The sequence below is a fragment of the Panthera tigris genome, chromosome A1 (genome assembly GCF_018350195.1).
Source record: "Panthera tigris isolate Pti1 chromosome A1, P.tigris_Pti1_mat1.1, whole genome shotgun sequence".
In the NCBI taxonomy this organism is placed as follows: Eukaryota; Metazoa; Chordata; class Mammalia; order Carnivora; family Felidae; genus Panthera; species Panthera tigris.
Genome location: NC_056660.1, coordinates 168,846,405 through 168,865,756, shown reverse-complemented (window position 1 = coordinate 168,865,756; position 19,352 = coordinate 168,846,405). Strand labels below are relative to the sequence as shown.

General features: G+C 37.2%; 1 protein-coding gene across 4 annotated transcripts in view; it reads right to left on the bottom strand.

Annotated features, from left to right (window-relative positions):
- MAN2A1 (mannosidase alpha class 2A member 1) overlaps positions 1-19,352 on the bottom strand; it is a 165,307-nt gene that overhangs the window by 123,867 nt on the left and 22,088 nt on the right. For 3 of the 4 annotated variants that reach the window (XM_007094093.2, XM_042991022.1, XM_042991012.1), the window contains exons 2-4: positions 16,897-17,154; positions 14,420-14,564; positions 1,480-1,651 (exon numbers count right to left, since the gene is read on the bottom strand). In XM_007094093.2, the coding sequence (XP_007094155.1) occupies positions 1,480-1,651; positions 14,420-14,564; positions 16,897-17,154 (575 nt within the window). Of the gene's footprint in view, positions 1-1,479; positions 1,652-3,121; positions 3,208-14,419; positions 14,565-16,896; positions 17,155-19,352 lie in introns of those variants that run through there. The other variant, XM_042991028.1, reaches the window with a different exon arrangement.

Genomic DNA, 19,352 nt, shown 5'->3' with positions numbered 1-19,352 from the left:
GAAGTGGTCACTCATTAGAAGAATTTTTCAGTAAAGAAAGAGGAGACTTTTAACTGTCAACGAAGCATATCAAACCACAACTGCAAACAGAAAAGTCCATGAAAGAGGTCAGGAAGCCCAGAAATCAGCGCATATTTAAAGACAATAAAGATGGCACATCAAATCAGTAGGAAAAAACCGGGACATTTTAGATCTTAGGAAAGCGGCAGAGCACAGCATGGGAGGGAAACCTGTGGGGCTGGACAGGCTGCACCAGATAGCACACCAGCACGGCACGTCCCAGCTGGGTGACCCTGGACGACCAGTGTCTCTATCTGTAAAATGAGGACAGTCATTGTACCTACTTCACAGGACCGCTGCAAGGATTATCCGTTATCATTTGTGAAGTATCAGAACAGGCGCTAAAACAGTGAGCGCTGTACATGTGATACTAAATAAAAGAAAGCAATGCATGCTAAGATAATCTTTATACTCTTGGGAGCAGAGAGGAGGGAGGCATGGGGATCAGAACCTCCCACCATACCATATTAAAAAGATAAATTCCAGGATTTTAAAAAGTGAATGATAAAAAGTTAAACTGGGTGGGAAAAAAAGGACTCTTCCTCTAATCTCTAGATTGGGAAAAACCTTTTAAAATATGACAGTAAAGCTATCAAGAAAACAGATTGATATGTTTGATTACAATAAAATGTTTAAAGCATGTATATGAAATGCTAAGATTTAAGAAAATAACTTGAGAAAAAATAAGGGTTAACGCATGTGTGTACAAACTTACAAATCAGTAAGAAGAAAATTATACCATCAAGCAATTCACAAAAAACTTTGCCTGTACATATGAGAAAGTACATAACATTATCAGTAATCAAATTTTCAAATTAAAATATTTCAGCCACCATCAGGGCACCTGGGTGGCTCACTGGGCTCAGGTCACGATCTCACAGTTCATGAGTTTGAGCCTCGCATGAGGCTCTGTGCTGACAGCTCAGAGCCTGGAGCCTGCTTCGGATTCTGTGTCTCCCTCTCTCTCTGACACTCCCCTGCTCACCTTCTCTCTCACTCTCTCTTAAAGATGAATAAACCTTAAAAAAATTTTTAAATATTTCAACCACAAAATTGGTCAAAGTTTTAGAAAAAAAATATATTGGTGACCAAAACGCAGAGACACTGGTACATGGAAACAATCTTTCCAGGGGTCACTTTGATTATATGCTTCAAAAAGCATTTAAAATATTAAGCCCCTTTGACCTAGTAATTCAATTTCTGGGACAGAGTTGGAACATTAGGATTTCAATAGAACAGTTTCAAGTCACTTTCCCACAGATGAAGCAGAATCAAAGAAAAAAAAGATTTGGAGAAATATTTTAAGTTTCAGACAGAAGGCTAAGAATTTTCATCCTCTAAAAATTCAACACGTGTTTCACTGTATAATTAATTAATATTACCAAATTGCAAAAAAAAAAAAAAAATCTTAAAACAAACCTTTTAACAGCATCCTTCTTCGGCTTATCTATAGTATCCCACCACTTTGAAAGGTAAGAAATCTCAGACCACATAAATTTCCTCCGTGAGTCTTCTTTCAGCTTGATGACCATGTTATTAAAAATATACTGAGTCATCTCTCTAAAGTAGTCATCAAAAGTCTTCAACCAACCTAAATCAAAACACAAATATACAACAAAGGTCTGATTCATATGTCTGATTTCAACTCAGTCACATTCCATTACATGACCTTTGGATGCCCTTAGATGTTTCATTCATATGAAGACACATTTACAAATTTCACAAATATTTCAAGTAGTGAATTTCAAGTAGTGAAATTCCATTTGAATGCACATGACACTCAAAAAGACACTAATGCTACAATAACAAAAATACCCTGAAATCTGTACAAAGTCAGAAAGAAATGAGAAAAATGAGACAAATGACCTGAGGAAAAAAAGCATTTATTTATGCATGATAATTATAGTACCTGATTCAATTATGTATAATTTATCTCTAATGTAAGGAATTTGTCTTCATTTTAAAAATCTGAACAGCGTTAACAAGTTGGCAGTACTGTTCTCATCATATGGAATTAAGAGTGTATCCTTTCATACCACATCTGAAATTCTCTCCCCATTTTAGTAAGTGAAACTAAGAAAATCGTAAGTACAAACTATATCTAAAAGCCAGCAGCAAAGCAATAAGGTAATTAACAGCACTATTATGAATACAGAGAAGTAGAATTCTGCCAAGCACAGGCATTAGTTTCCAAAGGCTGCAAATTACTCCATTTTTTGGAAGCACAGACTGACACTAATAAAACAACACAAGTGTACATGAAGTCTTTTTCAAAAGAAAATTGTAGATGTTAATGACTTAATTCTACGACTTTTCCTCCTTCTCAAATACCCTGGAAACTTTATCTAAAGATATTTGCAATTTCACTATAAAGAAACCTTTTTAACAAGACCCACAAGTCTAAGCATAGCCCTATCTGGCAGAGTATTAAAACAACCTGATAAGCGGCTGAGGCATACAGTTACCAACTCTATCTACTAGCCAAGTGGATCCTCCAAGAACAACCTCTTATCTATGAAATCTTACAGAGATAGGGGTGTTCTATACATCCAGGCTAAACTACCACTCTATTTATTTCCAAAACTCAAACATGTGGGAGGACTAAAATATAAGGAGTCAACTGGTTATTTCTTTTGTCTATAATTAAGTTAATATTTGAAGTACAGTATACTGACTGAAAAAAAAATGAAAATCTGCTAGGGCAGAGAAGACAATACAAGTATTTTGACAATACAAGCATGAGCTTCTGAAAAGGGCATTGCTACTCTGACTGTATTTCTCCCTTCTGCTTTAACTAAAATCTATCGATCTATTCATTCTAGAGTTATTTACTGAGCATGTACAAAGCGACAAGTATGAAACTAGAAGCCAAACAGGAAGGCAGTGGAAAATTGTCTTTACAGGACTTTCTTGATCTGGGGCACTTTCAAGTCACCAAAGAAGGGTACCTGGATAATTCAACTTTTCCATGCTAAAAAGCCTGCACCTATAGAAAATTCAAAGATATCTCATGAAACAATGGTCTGCAAAGAATCCCATCTTGCTTGAGGAAGGTACAAACCTGGACTCCTGTCCCAGTGTATGAAGCCAAGATCCACATCTGGATTCCCAGGGACAAGCAAAGAAAATCCAACCTACCCCTAAATGGGAATGTTCAAACTTGCTGCTGACCATGCCAAGAGAAAAAAAACATCAAGTGCTCAGACAGGAGCCCAGGATATAATATAGCACTTGATAAAGATTAGTTGCTATCGTCATCATCATCATCATCATCATCATCATGTTTTTAATTGCCCCGTCCCCATCTCTATAATTGAAGCAGGTAAAAAAGGAAATAAAAGATATTTTTAACATGTAAGTTTTGAAAAGGATACCTTTATTTAGAATGTTTACACAAATTGTTCCACGTCTTAAACATACTGGTTACCCAAAATTATTGTTTGCAAAGAATTCATTCTATGCCCGTTGTAGGCTGAATTGTGTCCCCTCAACATGCCTACGTTGAAATCCTAAACCTCAGTACTTCAGAATGTGACTATATCTGGAGACAGGGTCTTTAAAGAGGTGATTAAGGTATAGTAAAGTCATGAGGGTGCGCCCTACTCCAATATGCCCTTGTAAGGACAAGCAGATAGACACAGACACACACAGAGGAAAGACAGAGGAGAGAGACCTTCAGAAGAAACCAGCACTGCCAACACCTTGATTTTGGACTTGCAGCTTCCAGAACTGTAAGGAAATAAGCCACCCAGTCTGCAGAACTTTGGTATGGCAGCCCTAGTAAACTCATATAGTCCTAGAAAAAAATGAGTGCTGCTACCACCCCAAAAATAAAGAATGCAATGTGGGAAGAATTTTTATTTTACTAAGCACTGTCATAATATCTAATTGAATATATAAAGTACCTCCATATTGCAAGACTGAACTGAAATCAAATGCACGTAAGTGACAACAATTTCTACCCCATGCTATTATTACTCTATATGTGCAGTAAGAACCACGTAAATTATCGAAATGGCTCTATGAGAACTACCGTCTTTAAGGCAACACTCACAACTTTTACCTACATTTTTAACAAAGAGATCAAAACTAAGCCCTAATCATTTGGCTACTTACTCAGTAAAAGAACTATGAACAATGGAATGACTCCAAAATTAACAACAAAACTCTAGTGACCTAACATAGAAAATGAATTTAGAAGAAATCATCTTTATGAAGATGAACAAGTAACAAGTTTTTTTTTTAAGTACAATTACTTGTTTTCATCAGTTATAATTTATTATTAGCTAAGACCCTTTCAAAGAATAGTTTATCATTGGAGTTGTCATAAAGGAATCACAGTGACTGATTAATCCATTTTGCCTTCGACACTTCATTTGCCCTTCAACAATCATGCAGGATATATGTCAAAGATATTTACATGAGCCAAAGTACATGCTCAGAGATGTCAACTTAAAAGCCTTCCATAAAGCTCATCTATAATAGACATTAATATCACTACAATATAGCACAATTAATGAAGAATGAACTAAAAGATAGCCTCTTGCAGCTTTCAATATTGAGTAATCTAACAGTAAATTAGCTTTTATTGCTCTTATACAATAGAGTAATCAAGTATTCCCTTTTACACTGAATTGGCTATTTCTTTCCCTAAATTACTGTAAAACTACAACTGTATATTAACATGAGACCAATCAGAAGGATAGTATTTTATGAAAAGTTGTATGGGATGAATTTTTGTGACATAAAATTAGATTCCTACCTCTGGATTTAATAACTTAGGACATTGAGTTGCAAACTGATTTACTTAAGTGGTCAATTCACAGCCTTTTTCTCTCCCTTGAATACACTTAGAAATTGAACCAGGGCTAGAACAGCACACAGAAAACCTTTCCATTTACTGTTTTCCACTCTGACAACACTCTAACCCATAAAACAGCTAATCACTACTTTTAAGTAAGTGAGGAAATATCTGCAACAAAGAATACACAATTAGAAGTTCTGTAAAGGATGAATAACTCTAAATTTGCTCTATGTTATCATAAAAAAAGTTAAGTTCTAAGGACGCATGGGTGGTTCCAGTCGGTTAAGTGCCGACTCTGGACTTTGGCTCAGGTCATGATCTCCCGTTCCTGAGTTCAAGTCTTGTGTCAGGTTTGGGATTCTCTCTCCCCTCTCTCTCTGCCCCTCCCCCACCCACTTGCGCACGCACAAGAGCGTGCACATGCGCTCTATCTCTCAAAATAAAGAAATAAAACTTGAAAGAATTTAATTTCTATAATATAAAGCCTAGTTATGTTGAAAGCTCTACTGCTTATTTTTAATGTGCATGAACAATTAAGCACTTAGTGACCGTTCGCTGACAAACCACCATTTTTAGAAATTTGACTCCTGATCTAGCTTTGTAGTCTGAAGACTTTGTGGCAATTTCATCCTCTGGAGGAACACTTAGTTTTATTTGGTTCAAGGGCATACACAGCACTGATTTAGGACCTGGGCAAGGGTATCTCACCCTGAGCCCTGGACTTGAGGGATCTTCCTATTCTTCCTCTGACCACATCCCTTTCACAAGGCAAAGAAAGAACTGCCCACCCAGAGCCCGCCTTGACCTGCCCTCCTAAGCACCATGACCCAGAAATGTGTCCAAATAGCCCCAAGCCAGTTTCTAGAGCCCAGAAGGGGCCTTCTATATGTCTTTCTAAAGGACAGTTGACCTGGAGGTGGTAATCTCTGTAGCCTGAGCAATGGCCAGGGGGATACAGTTTGCAGGGATGTGGGAAAAGTGCTGGCGTGTCTGTGCATCTGTGAGCAAAGCCCCTCCTGGTTTAGGACAGGGCCATTTCTGGGAAAGGAGGTTGGGCTGCCCCACAGGCTGGCTTTTCCCACACAAACTCAACACACTGCAGTGGGGAACTGGAGCCCCAGCAATCTCAACCCACATGTGGCCTTCCTGATAACTGTGCTATTCCTCAAAGTAGGAGGAAAAGACCTATTCTACTTATCATGTATCAGTTTGATTTATAACTTTCGAATGTTTACACAAAGGGTCTGAGGGCATCCACATACTTTTATACCAAGTCCTACAAATTTGGGAACCTACAACCTGAACTCCCAACCAGTCAATTCTCATGAATCTAGCACCCGGTATGAAGACTACACCATCAAAAGTTGAGTAAGTACATGATAGATGAGTGAAATGTATAGCCAAAAGAATAGGGGAAAAGGGTATATAGAGTATAAATACAAATTTATTACTTCAATTAGAAATGAAACAAAAAGGAAAAGACACCACACCACACACACACACACACACACACACACACACACACAATTAGCTCTAACATAGCCACTGTCTGTTCTGCTAACCTAATCATCTTTGATCAATATCTTTAAGTTATGAGCTTATATTTAAAAAGGCTCTGTCAGCCCTAAGATGATTTAAAAGATGCATCCCAAAGAAGTCATGCCCCTCAAATCATTGTTACACTGTTGTGGTTCCCACTACTATGACAATTATTTTTTAATGACTACATTAATTCTACTCAGTTAAATAGGTACCAACTGTTAAGAAAAGATAATAAATCTTGCATCAAAAATAATTATAACAAGATAATAAACATTTAAAAACTGCAACTTAAGCTTCATGTTACTTCCATTTTAACATAGTATTCTCTAATTTAAAAATAAGTACAAAGAGGATTCATAAAACAAGAAAGCTTCTTTATTTTAGTAATGAAGTCATCGTCTACCAACAAATGATCAACAGGCTTCTTCCATCACTTGTCAAATCCTTCCATATTTGATTGTAACATCCAGTCTTACACTTAAGACATTGCATACTATGTTAATTGGTATTATCATAACTCAAACAATAAACTGAGTTTTAATTAATGTCCTGTTCTAGTTTATCCATTCACCCATTCACACACAAATCAAACATCTAATAAGACAAAGCAAAAAAGCTAATAAATGAAAACAGATTCTACAGTAAAAATAAGAACAAAATGCTATGGGAATAAAGAAATGATAAATTCCTAGCAGAAGGACAGAAGATTCTTAGAATAGTCATCGTGTGGATAGAGGGAAAAGGGGGTAGATCCCAAATAGAAGCAAGGGCATATGGAAAAGACACTAAAGCCATGAAGTCCTGTGTCAATCTCAGGGAGAAGGCAGCCAGGTGTGGCTATATCGGAGCTTACATGGTGGAGGTACAGTGAGAAATACAAACAGAAGTGGGGGCAGACCACTGAAAATCTTCTGAGCCATTCTTGTTTCTTAGTGAAGGAAGTTAACGTCTTCTGTGCTTTCAAAAATGACTACTGTGAGCGTAAAGGATATACTTCAGTGTACAAGACAAACAGGAAATGAGGCCACTGCACAAGTTCTGCTAGAAAATGGTTCTGGAAATAGAAATAAGAGGCCAATGAGGCAAAATGAAGAGCATATGTTAGCTGACTGAAGCTTCCAAGACAGAGTAGAGAGAGTCAAAGATGAAGCTGAGGTTTTCCAAAGACCTAAACCTGCTGAATCCTACAAATGCTTCTGAACTCAAGTTTCCAGAATAACCTCACCTTTTTTCCAGGTGATTCAGTGTCATCTAACAGATTTCAAAGCATATCAGCTTCACTTCCACTAAGGTGTTTGAGATACAGCACTTTTTGAGCCAGTGTAAGATGCTGTCACTGGTAATTCTATCCCACACCACAGGAACCATCTGCATCACTGTTAGGAGAGCTGGAGTTTTGTTCATCCTGCAGCTGTAATATGCACAATGTCCAATTGTGATCCTTTACTCTATTGCTTTTCTAAATGTCCTTTAAAAGACCTGTGTACCTTGATATGTGACACCTGCAATTATGAGATCAACCTCCACAATAATTTCTAAATCTGTGCTAAAGTTACTTCCCTCCTTTGTTAAGGATTCCATCCATGAGCATCATCAATTCACACGGAGCAGGACACTTCAGGCCTACTAAGTCTTCCCCAAACAGAGCATAGTGGTTTGAAATAATGAGACCGGTCTATAATATGAGAGACATCCTTAGAAGTAAAAGTAACAGTGACTTCCTTCGAGGAGTTACTCCTAGTGTACGTGAGGTTATTTAGCCTTATGAGCAGGCAAATACTGGGCATATAATCAAAGTTTCTAAAAGAAACCATTTAAAAGCTGGAAAATACTGCTTCCAAATTACTTTCTAACTGTAAAATATGTAGCAATGAGGAAAACCACTCACCATCTCATGGACTCAAGTAGTATTTAAGGACAGAGACATCCATTTCAGTAAAGACAGACCAGAAGAAAAAAAAAAAAAAGGATGAGGAACAGTGTGGTGAGGTGTCTACTCTTCCAAGATAGTTCATAAAATGTTTTTTATCATTAAAAATACTAAAGTAGATGACATTGGCTTGGAAACACTTAAAAGACCTTCCTCCTGGAAGCTTTGCCTGTGGGTTTCAGAAGTATTACCTTCAAGAGACAGTATTAAGTAATGGTTGTAAGTCCTAATTCCAGAGCCAGACGGCTTGGGTTAAAGCCCAGCCCTGACACGAACACATTACCTGGACTCTCTTCTGCCTTAGTTTTCTCATTTGTGAAATGAGGGTAATAACAGGACTTTTGTCATGAAGTTGCTAAGAGCAGTAATGGATTTAATACATGTAAAGTACCTAGAATAGTGCCTGAAACGTAGTAAAGTCCCATAAGTATTAGCAATCATTTATATAACTGGTGCAGTAGTGAGCTCTGAAGCATCAGACTCAAAAGACAGACAAAAGTAACCAAAATAGGAGAATGGGGACATGTGTGACAATCACCTGCATCTCTAGGTAATACCTGATACATGTGCTCCTAAAGAATGCAGTCCAGTTAGAGCCCCAATGGACTTTTCCCCTCTAAAACACAACCTCAATATACCAACTCTAGAGATCTCTTAAAAAGATAATTCTAAAGAGCCATGTAAATATTTAACTCATAATGCCAACATTTTCTTAATTAAGATTACCAGATAAAATACAGGATGCCAAGTTAAATTTGAATTTCAGATAAATAATGAATAAATGTTTACTATAAGTGAATCCCATATGAGATCTGCAAGACATATATACTAAAAAAACTATCCACTGTTTACTGGAAATGTAAACATTTTTTAAGCCAAATCTGGCAATGCTATTAACAACCCAAAGTTCAGATAAATGTGCTGAATTAGCTAATGCCCATAAAGCAAGAAAATCATTTGAACTAAGTCACATATCTTGAGAGGCAGCATAGTAAATGGAAAGAGCACAGACCTCAGAATCAGGCAAATCTGAGCTTTAACTGCCATCCTGTGCCAATGTCTAACTGATGGATCTTGAACAAATTAGTATACCTGCTTAGTCTCACTGTCCTCACCTGGTAAATGATGTGTGATTTACTGGTGTTGAGGGTTGCAGAATGTATTACACAAACTAATGTAAGAGACACAATGAATACCAGTTCTCACTCCGTTCTTCCTCATACTATCTTAGCTCCAGAAATTCAAATTTCCCACCACAGTAGCCAAAACCAAAGAATTCACTTCATCTCTCAATCACTAACCAGAACAAAGGACTCCCCAAACTGTCCACAAACCAACCTCCCCTCTCCTCACCATCTCCTTCTATTCGGCAGGTTCCTTTGGAAGCCAGAGCTCCAAGTCCCCCCTGCTTTCGCCCACCCGGGCATTACCCAACTGTGGGGGGACCACAGCTCTTCTCTTATGACTGTTCTTAACAATATTTTGTTAAGTATATTTGTTAAGAATAACAGAGAAGCTTTAAAAATAACATTACACAGTGATTTCCCCATGTTTTTGTTCTTTTGCTTTTTAAGAATAATAGCACATAAACTCATTTCAAATTATAATACAGTACTAAATGCAAAATTCTGTTTTTCAATTTGCCACAAAAGAAAGTCAAAAAATTCTACTCACTCATTTGAATCAATAAAAACTCTGTAAAAGAACTGCAAATGCACAAAAGAAAATTATTTTCCAGTGTGACTCTTGTACCTAGGTCTCCCTTCTATTTGGAGTCAGACCACATGGGGGATTATTTTCTAATGTTCATTTTACAAATTGCTTAACTAACAATATGCTGTCCAACTTTCCATTTAGTACACCTTATCTTCTCTCTACACACTGCGATTCCTTTGAAGGAAAATTAACTAAACATTTCAGCAGTTTAAGTAGTGGGAAGCAAAGAATTAAGATTGTAGATACAAAGGTGCTGTAATTGTGTTTTAATCAGCTTATTAAATATAACATGAACATGTATCAATCAACTAACATTTAATTTCATGGTCTGTGATTCAAAACTTTTTAAAAGCGTAACAGGGCAAAGTTATCAGCACTGACTTAACAATTCCCTTCCAATTTTGTTTTAACTCATGTAAACCATATAAAATATATGACAACTGTTACATGTCCTCATGGGCTGGAAGAAGACATAATTAGAAATTTATTAAAATATAAACATAATTTGAAATTTATCTGTCTTATGAGATATCAGAACATGGTCCAAAAAAGAAAAATATCTACACATATAAAAACACAACAACATAATTCTTTTTCTTTAACATAATTCTTAAAGTTAGGGAAAATACAGGAATCTTTTAAAAATCTATTTCAGTACTTCTATCCCCAACAGACAAAACTCCACCAATGAAACAAACTACCGAGCTAAAGTTTTAAATTGTTGCTGTAGAAAATGCAAACAAGTCTCTATAAATCTCATTTAGAAAGTAAACCGCCTAATTGCACATTCATTTAGGCGTATTCCACAAAGATTTCCTGCTACAGAGTCACATTTGGACTTGGAATGTTTGTGCACATACTTCTCTCTATTCCTCAACTGAAAGTGTGGTTCTTCATGATCTGAATGATTTGGCTTGTCACAGAACAATTTAGTTTACCTAAATTCTACTTTTGTTAAGGAGTGGTGAAATTTTTTTATTTTTTTTTTAATCTTTTTTTTGAGAGAGAGAGAGAGAGAGAGAGAGAGAGAGACGGAACGCAAGCAGGGGAGGAACAGAGAGAGAGGGAGACACAGAATCCAAAGCGGGCTCCAGGCTCTGAGCTGTCAGCACAAAGCCCAACGCGGGGCTCAAACTCATGAACCGTGAGATCGTGACCTGGGCTGAAGTCGGACACTTAACCAATTGAGCCACCCAGGCACCCCGGAGCGGTGAAAATTATTTAAAAAGTCAGTGGGTTCTATTCTCTAGCATTTTGCTTTATAGTAAAAAAAAAAAAAAAAAAAAAAAAAAAAAAAAAAAATCGCTGTAGTTTTAAAAGGTCTGTGTCTGACCATTATTTTTTCCTCAAGTGGAGGAGGGCCTGAGGTTAAGGGTCATTAACATCTTTTACTAAGACAAAAAGATTCAATTGTGGTTGCTAAGATACCAAAAGACAGATTCCTCTATTGCAGTCAGGACCAGTTATTAGGGATGTCTCCCCACAGAACAACACATGAACCACACCGGGCACTGCTCACCGCACTGCTGAGGCAAACAAACAGAATCTAAAAGGCGCAGGCAATCCCTGCCCTTGAAGAGCTTAATATCATCTGGTGTTTGTATTTAAAATTACAAAGCATATTTTAAATATTTTTTTTTAAGGAATAAAAATAAGACAACAGGAAGAAGGGAAGGAGGGAAAATAAAACCACATGTCAAGGTCAAATGCTTTATCTGAAGCTGCAGAGTCAGATGCCCTGGCTCATTTAGCTTATTTAACTGAATGAGTCAGTACTATGTGCTGCTTACTATTCTGGGAGTTAGTGACCTGGTGGTTATAACACAAAGTGTGAGCCCTCATGGAGTTTACATTCTAGAGTAGAGACGATGCAGAAGTGCTATAAATGTTTACATCTGTGCCTATGTACAGGTGTGCATCCAAAGTTCAAGAAGCTAAGGAGGCACACAGAGACAGGTGGAGAAGGCCTTATGTATATTTACAGGTTACCGTATGTCAAGTGGCAGGCTAGGCAATGAGGACTACTCTAACAGGAGGCACATGTACTCCGACTCTCAAGTATACTCAGGTGGGAGATCCAGGTAAACTAATAAGGCATTCTTGTGGGGCCACTTCCTGCCCCCGTAAACTTGGTAACATCTTCCTCATGAATAGTGACACTGATCTCCAAGGGTTATTGTGAGCATTAGATGTTAATAAAACATTCGCAGACTGCCTGATAAACTACAAATTTTATTACTACAGTTAAGTGCGCATGTTATAGAATTACAAGAAATGAGATTGGTGGAAAGTGAGGATGGCAGAAAAGGGGAAAAAGGAAAAAAAAAGTCTTTAAAAATCTAAAAAGCAGGAGAAATGAATTCACACGAGGACTCACAAGACATAGCACAAAGTGTATATATAAACCTATAAGAAATTGGACACAATGGAATCACATCACACACCCAATTAAGTGACAGGAACAGGGGCACCTGGGTGGCTCAGTCAGTTGAGCATCTGACCCTTGACTTGGGCTCAGGTCATGATCGCACGGTTTGTGGGATGGAACCCCACATTGGGCTCTGTGCTGATGGTGTGGAGCCTACTTGAGACTCTCTCTCCCTCTTCCTGCCCCTCCCCCACTCAGGTGCCCTCTCTCTCTCCCAAAATAAATACATAAAAACTTAAAAACAAATTAAGTGACAAGAACAAAACTGTAGATGGTTGGCAGAGAAAAAAGGAGAGAACAATTTAAATACTACAGTCGCTCTGCCACTGTTTCACTGAATAAGGGAATGTTTCAGAGTGAATGAGATTTATAATTAGATGTGATTTTCATCACCTTTTGTATTTACTTGATAACTAACTCCTGCTTTAAAATGCTACTCCAACCATATGATCTGCATTTTACAGATACACAAATGTGCCCCCAGGGACATGGGGGCAAGTATATGGCAGAGCCGGGATGTGGGCCTCATTCTGCCAGGTTCCAGACACCTGCAGTCTTTCCATGATGCCCAGCCATCGGAACTTGGATTTGAAGGGACAGGCTAAGATAAAGGAGGAAAATGATGCAAACATTTAAGAGGAAAAGTTAATAAGGCTGAAAGGTATTTGTAGGAAAAGGTAAAGTCATTAAGACCAAAGAGAAACCAAGTCAGAAGCTCGTGCAGCAACTGCTCAACACAAATTTCCAGAATAATACTAATTTCCTCTATTTCATACCTTTCTGCATAATAAACACTGAAGTACTATGGAAATTCAAACATTTCAGCATCCAAACTCTCTCCCTGTGTACCTCACACACCCAAAAAAGCAGCACATGTGCCTGTACCCACCTGTACACACACTTCACCAAATCACACTTCCAGACATAGAGTAACAAGTTCTACTGTCTTAGCAACAGAAAGAAAGGAATACATGCCAATAAACCAGTGGGAAAGAATGTAAGTCGGAGATAAATGAAATGTTGGAATAAAGAAAAAACTTCAAAGTACAGGTGAATAATGGTGCCTCTGATAGTAATGATGAAATGGAGAAGCTGAGAAAAGTAACAAATAGAAGCCTAAGTAAGTCCTTCAGAAGAAGTCTTTGGAAGTGCATTCCCCCCCAAAAAAAATTCCTGCAGTGGAATTCATTAAGTATTTCTTCTGTGCCAGTGTACTCACACTCACAAATATATGCATCGAATCATATTTCCCACTGTAATTTTAGCAATTTTCCCTTACCTTGGAGGGAAAAATCTGTGGCACCAATAAGTAACAAAAGTTGTCAAATGAAATAATAACAACGATAACGACAGCAGTTACTTTTGGGCCATGCATCACGCCTTAACATCTCATCCTATGAAGCAGACACTTTATCTTGATTCTATTAGGAAAAAACTTACTTTAATATTAAGTAACTTGCCTAAAGTTGTCTCACACTGATGGGGTTGGGACTCCACACCCACATCTGCCTGACCAAGGCTCTTAACCACTTTACATTTTGCTTCTCCATTTGGAAGATTCAAATGTTCCCATAAACACTCTGCATTTTGTAATGTAGAGTTTATGAACACAAAATAATTCTCTCATGCAATATTTTAGAGAAAAGTAACTAAAATGAACAATCAGCCCCTTAAGTGAGTGCAATTTTTCAACCCCCAAACTAAGACCTTCTTGTGTTTATTACTGTTTCATATTGCAGAAGTCCTATCTGTGAATGGCACACAAACTGATTAAGTAAAAACTCAAAATACAAGACATATAAAAGGAATATGTTGCTGTCACAAGTCAGCAAATAATGTCTCAAAAATGTGAGAAATTAGGTCTACCACCTTCTCATTAAAATACTCTGTGCCTATATGGGCTTAATAACCTGTAGTTTTTTTGAAGTGTAAATTTTACCTGGGTCATTATGGGAATGAGGCACCACAAAGACTTGAAGGGGCTTAGAGTCCCATTCATTAAACACATAGCTAATGTCAAATCCTTGTTTCCAAACTCCACCATCTGGGTTGTCAAAAGGAATCAGACTGTAAACATCCAACATCTAAAAATATTAAAGACACAATAAAGGGGAAAAAAAGTAAATTTAACCGTGTATTACCATTTTTAATTTAAAGTTAATGTTGGAAAATATTTGCTCAAAGTTATTCATTGCTGTACTGTGTGTATGCATTTTACTAGATAAAGCTATTTCTGCAGACATTAACTGAAGAGTTTAAGGCAGAAAACATTTAATTACCATTCAAATTCTTAAAATGCTACCGTGTTACTTAACTATCCTGATAAATAATCCCCGCCCCATCTGCTTCTAATGAAAAATAATTCCATTCAATTCCTTCTTGCCCTGTTCTACTTCTACTACAGTCTAGTAGAAATTAATAGGAACTAAACAGCAAGCAAACAATTTCTGATGAAATGTGATTATGAGCAAATATTTCAGCATTTTCAAATACAATATTGGATAATTACTTTTTACTTTGAGTTATCTTTATTTTGCAATTAATTTCATATATTTTAAAACCTGTATCAGAATGGAAATGCATCTACAGCTATGCCTTCATTTAGCATATGTTCTGTTTGCCCTTTTTATTCTAAAAATAAAACTACAACTGAGTCAACAAGGCATAATCATTTAAAAATGGAAGAATTTTTAAAATTAAGACTCAGTTTCTTAATGTTCAAATGTCGTCTTAAGCTTCCAATGTAGTAGTCCTGGGTAATAACCTATTCGGACACAAAGGAAAAAATACTGCCCAAAAAACCCCACAAAACCTTAAAACCTTGTATTTTTCCCTGTAATACTCTCTCTAATATTCCCTCTAATACTAAATGGGATAAAGAACACAAGTGACTGTGGTAAAATTTAAATTATGTAAAAAATTATATTCTAATATATAAGTGGGTTACAAAAAATTTAAAGATATCGAACAAATTATATAAAAAGTGAATACAAAGTATTTTAAGATAGTAACATCTCTCTCACTTCAGAATTTATGACTTTAATAAATATAACACTCCCAAGGATGAGTCAATAAATCTTTGAAAACCAGCTGGGAAGGAGGATGTGTTAGCAGTCTCTGTTATTCCTTCTGGTCCTTTCTCCGGCCCTGCAGCTCTCCTGATTCCCCACTGCCTTGCTCTGCATGCCTTCCATGGTTGTTCTGCAACAGGGCTGTTTCTGTCCAGCCCACCTCCAAAAAAAGTTCTGTGGTTCTCCTTTAAAAGGTACTTATTTAAAACCTAAACAAAGCCAAGAGTCACAAAAATAGATACACTTTTAAAGCACAGAATCCTGATACTGTCTGAACTTGGCTACGCACTAGCTGATAAGATTATAGGCACAAGGCCTGGACAACTCCCATGTCTCCAGCTTACGGACTGGACTGGCCTGTGAGCCACGGCCTCAAGAAAATAACATGTTTTCAGTCCCCAGAAGTTAGTGAAAACATCTACTCTGAAGCAAGGCCAGAGCCAACCCATTTTGTCCAGCTGTAAAATATTCACCCTTCAGGGTCCCATCACCAAGTTCCAGCTTCAGGTCTAAGGTACAGGTTAAACACAACTCTGCTAATTTGCAGAACAGAGCATATGTGACACACCCTAAATTTAAGAAAAGTAGAAGTCCTTTCTTATATCCTGGTTTACAACTCCACTACCCTCCAGAATGCTATCCAAGAGAAGCAGAATGCAAGCCAAATCCATAATTTTAAATTTTCTGATAAAATTAAATGAAATTAATTTTATTGATATATTTTATTTAACCCAATGTATTCATAATATTATTTTCTCAACATATAATCAATATAAAAATGAACAATTTACCTTTGTTTTCGTAAAAAGTCTCAACACTTAGAGCACATCTCACTTCAAACTAGCCACATTTCACATGCTCAGTAGTCACCTGTGGACAGTGGCTTCCATTCTGAACAGCACAGCTCTACAGTATTTCCCTTCCCTCTTTCACAAAGAGATAGTTAGCAAAAGGAATCTAACCCTACACTGTGTGAAACCTATAGTGTATAACAGAGACATAGTAAGAATACAGCTTTTCTTGTACTCTTTATAGGAAGATGAGAAAATCTCTTTGACCAAATTTAAACCTCTAAACTTCATCTACTAGAGAAAGTCAGACCTAAAAAACATACAAAAAGGCCACAACGCATAAAATAATAAAAAAAAAATTGGGGGAAACACAGAATTACAGAATTTTATCACTAAAAAGAACATTAATGATCAGGTGAATAATCAAGCCAGTTTACAAAAATACAATCTAAACTACAGACAGTTTAAGCAACTAAGTTAAAACAGACACCAGATCAAAAAAAGAAAGTAAAAGACAAAGAAGCCCAATGATTATTAATGAATGCATACATTACCTGCACATCTGAATGCCTACTTCCACCTTGTAAAGCGAATGAACAGTCTTCAGGGTCCACTACGAGGGACAGCTGTTTTGACGGCAGAAGAGGTAAGCCAGCACCTTGGCTGAAATTGCCTTGTGAACTTTTTGGACCATCCTCCACAGATTCACTCAAATTGATGACCGAGTCTCTAATATTTGAGATGATCTCATTATTCTCAGCTAGCAAACGCTCCAAATGGTCTATTTTTTCTTGCAACATTGAGAGCTGGCCCTACAATAAAAAAGAAAAAGGCAGCTATAGGAAACTCTAATATAGCTCTGCTGAGGCACACACATTTTTTTTAAAAATTATGTGCCTGCCCAAGAGTGCAGCTACTCACCCTTCACTTTCCACTTCTGTAAGTGGGATCACAAAGAGCGTGAATGGCTGGCAGTGTTGAAACACCGACTTACAGCAGAAAATCTCCATGGCTTCAATCTTTGCTTAATCATATTTTAAAATGTGCAACAGAAAGACCAAAAATATTTAGGGATATACTTCCTACTGCCCCAAACCCAGCCCTAAAAGATCTTTGAGTTCTCTATAATACCTAAGAACAACATACTATGTTCAGGTATGAAATTTTAAATTTAAGTATAATTGATTTTAGTCACTTGAAAGGGTCAAAAAGCGTGAACCTGAAAAAAATCATTCCATCATAATTGGCAACCTTGTGGACAATCCTAGGTAAGAAATATCATCTAAAGGAAAATCAGTTAGTCAACTCTTAATTAGCCATATGCATGAAAAAACCTGGAATGAAGGTCCCCCAAGTAATCATACTGTAGGTCATTTGGACTCTCCTACCATACTGTGTGACTTTATGATTTTTTAAGTGATCCTCACATTAAGAGGCTTGTAGTCCTTACAACATAAACCTTGTTATACAGAATAATATCTCAGCTTATGAGAGCAAGGACAATCTTTGTCTTGTTCACTCCTATCTCTGGAATGTCAAATAAACAGGAGATACTTAAATATTTGTCACATGGCCCTTATATTTCTAGAACTCAACAAGAATTCTTTACACCTACTGTAGCAGGCATAATGCTACACTGGGGAGACAGATATACGTAAGATAGGAGTCCTTACCTTAACACAAAATGACGCTGTAACTAGCAAGAGACTACTCAAAAAGTCCGTGCTAGGGTTTAATAAACATAACTATATACATAGTGAAAAACAACTCTGGACACCCAAAAACAAAAGTTCTATCACCAGTAAATAATAGGAAGACAGAAAGAAGGAGGGAGGGAAAAGGGAAAACACCTAAACGTCCACAGGTAAGGAACTGGTCAAATGGTACATCTATATCATGAAGATGTTCTCAGTCCCTGAAAATACAGAAATATAAATTCTTTAAAAATTAAAATATATGAGAAGGTGTTTTCAGGAGATACAATGGAGAAAAACCACTTTAAAAAGCATGGATAAAAAATAGTAATTTGATACCATCCCTTTTTGAAAAAAAAATACATAATCGAGATGATAAAAACTGATTATGGGTATTTAAATTCTACTTTAGTCTGTTATGAATAGTTGTTGACTGATAGGGAAGCCAGGAGAAGAAAAGGATTCTACTTCCAGGTTAGTGGCCACTTCAACAAGGGGAGAAGAGAGGTCAGCAGACTGGAGTCTTCCAAGGGAAGGCCACTGCAGCAACCTGTGTAAACTGAAAGACGTCTGAAGGGACTAGAGAAAATATTTCGGAATGAGAAAAGAAATAGCCAAAATTAGAAGCAAATCAGCAGCACATTGTCTTTGTGGGGAGGAGGGAGGTGGAAGAGCAAAAGACAGTCTCCTTAGACCTGAAAGATGCTCTCCCAGGTCTATTTAGAGGCACGTGACAGAAAAAGCCCATGCATGTCAAAACTGTCACCGCTGGGGTGGTGGGCTATTTCTAAGAGGTAGAACTTTGAAACCTGTTCATCAGCATATATAGAAGGAGGAAGTACAAGGTTTTAGCACAGAACTCACCCTGTAAGACAAGCCCCATTTCCTCTACAGAAAAGCAAGAGAAAGAATACGCACCAGGTCACGACCAGAAATGGCAAAGCAAAGGAAATGTGATGGATCAGTACAACACTAGTTCAGGGCTCAAAGAGAAGCTGGCTGAACCAGTTAGATTCCAGGTCAGCAAACCCATTGAGCACTATCATACTACAAACACTTCTTTATCAGCACATATGGATGGACAGTGGTTCTCAGTAGAAAGGCCAAAGGGAGTCCCCCACCCCCTTGGCATAACCCAAAGTTCACCCAAAGAAGCTAAAAACATTTGAATCAGGTATGCAACAGACTAATCTGTGCATATTTTCATAAAATGACATGCTATCAAAGGCTGTCTGAAATAATAGGAAAACTTTTCTTCACTTATTATCAAAACATCAGAGACTGCAGCTTTTTGAAATCACTGCTGATGAATTCTG